Genomic DNA, 6,514 nt, shown 5'->3' on the forward strand with positions numbered 1-6,514 from the left:
TAATAAGCCTGTGGGAGACATGCAAAGACACATGACAGTCTGATGTTGCTTTGTATTGTTAATAACTGAGATCACTCTAGTGTAGGCCATAATATATGATGATATGATACATAAAGTTATGTTTGCTGGATTTGTTCATTTCTTTATTACAACTTCCTACAAAGAATTTAGTGGGACGAACCGTCCCTGAAACGATGAGCCAACAATGATGCGAGACTGGCAACAGGTACGCACTCTGGGCACGTATGCAGGCGGGTCATACACGTTAGAAATAAATAAATATACGTACCAACTCGTGTTCAGCCAATCGGAAGAGGATCGTTTGTCATCTTTAATGCAATGTAGTTTCATGAGAGAAGCAAATTCATTCTCCTAATTTAGTGCTTTGTTTTACTTTTGGCGGCAGAATAATTGTGGACAAATGTGAGTTCGTCACTACCGGTTAGTGCACTACGTCCATGTTCCATTTGGGACAGCACTTACCCACCGTAGTGTGCACTACAGAGAAAAGTGCGTAGTGCACACTATGCACTATGCACTATCGAATTGAGACACAGCCCTGGACTCAACCAGCCTATCCACTCCACCTGTGTCTTGTTGTGAGTCTGTCTGTATATATATGTGTGTGTGTATATATATATATATATATATATATATATATATATATATATATATATATATATATATATATATATATATATATATATATCTACGCGTCAAAGTGCCACTAAACAGCGCTTTTTACGCACGTTCATTGAACGCTGTAAAAAGCGGCGTTCAGGGACAGTACAGAACGTCGTTTTTTACGGCGTTTATTGAAACGGCTTATTTTACGGCGTTTTAGCCATAAAAAACGGCGCTTTTACCGCTGTTTTGTGAAGAAAAGCGGCGTATTTTGCGGCGTTTTTATGCCAACGTGCTAATTAAGTGGCGTTAATTGGCCCCTTTGGCTTGCCATAGTACAGAACGTCGTTTTTTACGGCGTTTATTGAAACGGCGTATTTTACGGCGTTTTTAGCCATAAAAAAACGGCACTTTTACCGCCGTTTTGTGAAAAAAATCGGCGTATTTTGCGGCGTTGTTATGCCAACTTGCTAATTAAGTGGCGATAATTGGCCCCTTTGGCTTGCCATAGTAGCAAACCACAAGAGCGCGCACCAAGAGTGAAGGGAGATCGGGTTACGGCTTGGCAGATGCCAACAGATGAGGGAGGTGCTCTAAGTTTTGGAAAAGAGGAAGCAGCTCTGCAGCGGTAGTCTCCCACGCTGTATAACTTCGCCATTGTGTAGCTGCTGAAGTTTTTCTTACTTGTTGCTCAGCTGTATTATGTAGGCTACCACCGCAGTACTTGTAAACTTTTCACATGAAATAGGGAGGATATCAGCGACGGATTGTTTCGTGTGAAATCCGATTCAAGTCGTCGTGCTTCATTTTCGGCTACATCTCCAGGTAAGAGATTTGCACAGTTTGGTTTTAGCTTTAGTTTGCAGATTTGATGTCTTTTCATTCATGTAGAACCTCACGGAACTGAATATTAAACTTTTCTTGTTGCAAGCCATCAAAATATCTTGCAAGTCAAAAGTAAAAATCAGTGTTTGAAGAGAGAACTGCTATTTTGTTGTTAAGTTTCGTAACAAATTTGCATTAAAATAAACAGACAATAACTTCTTTCTCGTTGTTTGTTTTACTTGTCAGGACTGAGTGACGGATGTCCCGGTGGACAGCTTCCCTCCTCATGCTGACAGTAGTCTGGCCTCATGTTGGTGAGTTATAGTTTCAGACTTAGCTAACCGGGGGGGTGTAGAGAGGGAGTATGTATGTATGTATGTATGTATGTATGTATGTATGTATGTATGTATGTATGTATGTATGTATGTATGTATGTATGTATGTATGTCTGTGTCTGTGTCTGTGTCTGTGTCTGTGTGTCTGTGTGTCTGTGTGTCTGTGTGTCAGTGTCAGTGTCTCTGTGCGCGTGATTGGGGGAGGGTGGGTCTTGGTGCCCATGTAGCGCAAGCGACTGGTGCGCTGGCATGCGGCCTCGGTGGTGGTCTGGGAGTCCTGGCTCTCTGGAGGGGTGGGACCCTCTGCCTGCGAGGTGGGAGGCTGCTTTCGGGTCTCTGGGCACGCGCTCTGTCTGCCCTGGGCGGCCGGTGCCTCGCGGGGCCGGGCTTTGCCGGTCCGGGTTAGCTGGGGCCTGTTCCCCCTGACTGCGGGGGACTCTGGCTTGGGCCCCCTCTGTCACCTCCTGGGTGGGTGCATGGCTTGCTCTGCGTCGGGTCGGTAGGGGTCTGTGCTTGGGGGAGGCTGCCGGCTGCCCGGGTCTCGGGTCCTCCTGGCCAGCTTCTTGACACGGTGACCGAGTTATTTACTACCAGCAGCTAGCTTTCTTTCTATTTCTTTCTGTTTTAGCCTGTTAATTCCCGGTTCCCTCCTGCAGGGGGAACATGACTCCAAAGTGTATGTGTAGGCTATTTGCATGTATATAGTTTTCTCTCTCTCTCTTTCTACGAGGTGTTTCCTCTGTTTTCTCTTCTTTTCTGTTCTCTTTCTGTCCTTCTTCTATCCTCTCTGGTCCATATAAACAATTATGCAAAATAAATCGAAAAATAAAATGAGAATCCAGAATACCAAGCCTTGGTATTCCCCTTTGGCAAAGTCAATTTGCACTGCATCCAGATCATCGATTTGCTTGCTTAAATGTTATGGATCTCCACATGTAATTCTAGTCAGCTCACATGTAAAGTTGCCAATTAGCACAGAATACTTCCTGTTCTCTAAGTACGTTTTGAACCAGTTTAGGACAGTGCTAGAGAGACCTACCCAGATCTCCAGTCGTTGAAGCAAACAAACAGATAAACACTGGTGAAAACATAACCTCCTTGGTGGAAGTACAAATAGTGTCAGCGTGAACTGAGTTACCCCGTAGTGTGTTGCATCTCAGACACGCCTGCCGTGCAGCTCGGCTGATTCAGAGAGCTGCTTCCTTCCTCTGAAGACGATCCATGATGGAGCTTCCAGCAGAAACGACCTGATCATTCTACAAGCAGAAACATTTCAACAGCTGATCCTCTGAAGAAGATTTATCACATGACAAGTGTCAGCTTAAAGTGTATTTAGAAATGGATAAAAGAAAGTAGCAATTTATATGCAATTAATGAGGAGTTAACTCACAACGTTCATGTAATGAATCATGATTAAATATTTTGAATGAGTGTGTGCGCGCACACATTCTTTGACAACTTTGACAACCAGGGGCGGCTGTAGCTCAGGAGGAAGAGCAGTCGTCCTTCAACTGGAAAGTTGGGAGGTCAGTTCCAGGCTTCCTCTGACTAAAATGCCAAAGACACTGAACCCCAAGCTGCCCCCCGATGTGCCTGTCGGGGTATGAGTGTGTGTGAATGGGTGAATGTGACAAGTAGTGTAAAGCGCTTTGAGTGGCTAGAAAAATGCTATATAAGTACAATCCATCCATTTACCATCTTTGTGTGAATATTTTTTTTTATTTTTTTAAATATTATGTGTGTGTTTCTTTTTCCTCCTGCAGGTCAGACTACGTTAAATCCGCCTGAGGAAGAGGAGGTGAGAGCAGAGGAGCACGGAAATGTCACACTGACATGTGCATTACCTGCTGATACTGACATGGCTCTTCACGCTCTAATAATCGACATCAGCAAGGAGAATCCACTCGAGCAAATTTATCGGAATGACTCACGACACGATTGTGAGCCGTTTGTAGCCGATCACTACCGAGGACGACTGCACTTTGATCCGGAGTCCAGCAAGAATGGATCAATCCAATTCGTCCTGACTAACGTGAGACTCAACGACGCTGGAAAGTATCGTTGTGTTGTTCGTGGTCGTACAAAAAGTACCAACGTGTTCCACCTCGTAGTTGGAGGTAAGATAAAACAATGAGCAGTGATTTGGACCTTTAACAGTAACTGAAAAGTTGATGCTTCACAAGAGATTTAAAACTTTAATCTAGTTGTTTTGTTGACTTCATGGTCACTTGTCAACAAATTATATCAACTATAAATCTCACTGCTACGTGTACTGCAAACTTTTTTTTTAACTTTCTCTCTTTTTTTATCATTTAAAAACAGGATGGTGTGTTAAACATGTTTTAAAACATCATAACACACAGTAAAGTTTGTATTTACTGAGAATTTTTTTTTGTCCTTGATTCAGTGTTTTTACTAAATTAAATTAATTGTTTTTGTTTTATCTCTTTACAGAGTCCAAGAGTCAGACTGAACCAAACTCCTCACAGCCAGCAAGCCGGGGAAGAATTGGACTCATTGTAAGCTGTGTGTTTGCAGTGATAATAATATAATTTGTTTTGGGTTGTACGAGACAAACAGCATTAGTTGCTGTTTCTCAGGTAAATAAGCTGTAATGGTGTCCTTTGAGCTGCACCACAGAGCTGTGCACATCTTCCTCCACTGTCACACTTTTTTCTTTTAAATTTTTCTATTCATACACATTTTTAGATAATAGAAATAATATCTGAGAAATTCACCAAGTCAAAGCTAATTTTACCAGATGATGTTTCCGTTAAAAAAAAAAAAAAAAAAAGTCAATGTGGATTAGAGAAACACATCATTCTGGAAATGCTTTCTGCACTTTTAAAGTTACATGTTTAGATTTTTATTTATTTTTTTGTGTCATGAAATGTGCACATAGTTTTAAACAATAGTCTAGTCCCTTGAAAATAAAACATAAAAGGAAGAAATTTTAGGGATTTTGGTGAGAAGAGAATCGTCTCCTCTTCGGTTACGATGAAGGACTTCAGCAGCGGACCGGACCTTGTGTTCTGGTTCGACTGTTAGTTTGCTGGACTGGTCCACTGGTCCACCAGCAGTTTTCTTTCTTTATTAATTCAGTTCTATAATTAAAAAGGGAATTAAGGAAATTTTAATGTGAATAGGAAAAATCTTTTTCAAATTGATTGAGACTTTTTATAAATGTATTTTTAGTTCTAAGTATTTTGTCCCAGTGAGTTTGCTGCTCTTTAGATTGACTTGTCTCACTGTTTTAAGTATTTCTTAGATAGAAAAGCTTGTTTACAAGTCCCTCCTCAGTCTACCTCTATCTGTAACCAAGCTTTAGGGACTAAATTATACATTTATAACAGTATTTTTAAAATCCCCTGAAGTTCACAATGAAGTGATTCGTGTTATTACTGAGCCTGCACTGAAATATGACCATTTGAAATGTTTACCTCTTTATGTTTTTATTATTTGCACATTATAGTTCTCACACTGAGATACTTTCATTTACTTGATCTTTCACCATTTAAAAACTTCCAGTCTAAAAGGCCGGGTGGTGAATTTCTCCAGTTTTATTTTAAAACTGACACAAAACAAAGACTTGGTGAATCCCTCATTAAAAGCTTTGAAACATGGTACATTCAAACTTATTCTTAAAGCTGAAATTAAAATAGCTTCTCTGATTTGACAGGAATCAGCTAAGATGATTCAGATCAACTTAGAGACCCCAGGACAGCCTGAACAAGGGATACACCGATATATGAAATTAGAAGAAGCAGGAGTTTCTTTGTTTCCCAGTAGCTGTAAACCATCATGTCCGTCCTCTGTCCAATCAGAACCGTTTCCAAACCCAGAACCTTTAGCAGAATTGAATAAAGGTTATTAAACATGTTTCCCATGTAAAAGTAAAGAATAATATTTAATTGTGACTTATTTAATTCAGAATAATCCAGTATAAGAACCATCATGTTACTGTAGCCAATCAATCACATTTTATTTATAAAGTATTTTACAGCAGCCACAATTTATAAAAGTTCTGGACAGATAGAAAATAAATAATAAAAAATTTAGTACACCTAAAAAGATGATCGTAGCGAAGAGATGGCGCTGCTCTATTTGGTGCACAGTCCGACAAAATATCGGCTCTGTATCGGTGCATCCCTACTCAGAACTCGCTGGTGGGATTATTTTATCCCATCTGACTTGGTAATGTTTGGGATCCCCCAAAAGAAGCTGAATAGTGCTGCTGGGGAGGTCCCAACCAGACCCGTCTCAGTCTGATGACTTGAAGCTGATCAGTATTTTAGTGATGTGGAGTTGAGGCCGTGCACTGCAATGTGGAACAGACTCTGTGGGCGCCGTAGCTGCTGTGACATCCTGAGCTACTTGAATATTCATGTGGTTGTTAATCACATGAAACATTAGAAACAAGCTAAAACTATACACTACTTAAAAAAATTTGGTATATTCAACTCTCAGGAGGATGTTTCAGAAAACATAAAAATGTGAACAGTATTATGAAGATGACTGTTAATTCAGTCAAGTTAATCTGAGAAAGTCCCACTGAGTTTTAGTTAAATGTCCCAACTTTTTGTTAGAAGTAATGAGAATTACTTGTTTGTTTGTCTGTTTCAGCTTGTTTTGATATCTTATTCTATTATAGCACTTTTTTTTATAAATCTATTTTATTATAACTAGTTATGTTTTATTTAATGTAGCAATAAAATGTTTGAAATTTCTGT

At 40.1% G+C, this 6,514-nt stretch overlaps 1 protein-coding gene across 1 annotated transcript in view; it reads left to right on the forward strand.

Moving 5' to 3' along the window:
- Positions 1 to 205: 205 nt before the first annotated feature.
- LOC306769269 (uncharacterized protein) overlaps positions 206 to 6,514 on the forward strand; it is a gene marked incomplete at its 5' end in the record, with an annotated part of 9,005 nt that continues 2,696 nt past the window's right edge. The window contains 4 exons of the mRNA XM_079257835.1: positions 206 to 226; positions 1,957 to 2,098; positions 3,548 to 3,901; positions 4,239 to 4,303. Of these exons, the coding sequence (XP_079113961.1) occupies positions 206 to 226; positions 1,957 to 2,098; positions 3,548 to 3,901; positions 4,239 to 4,303 (582 nt within the window). The remainder of the gene's footprint in view (positions 227 to 1,956; positions 2,099 to 3,547; positions 3,902 to 4,238; positions 4,304 to 6,514) is intronic.

This window comes from Telmatherina bonti (assembly GCF_933228915.1).
Source record: "Telmatherina bonti genome assembly, chromosome: 18".
NCBI lineage: Eukaryota > Metazoa > Chordata > Actinopteri > Atheriniformes > Telmatherinidae > Telmatherina > Telmatherina bonti.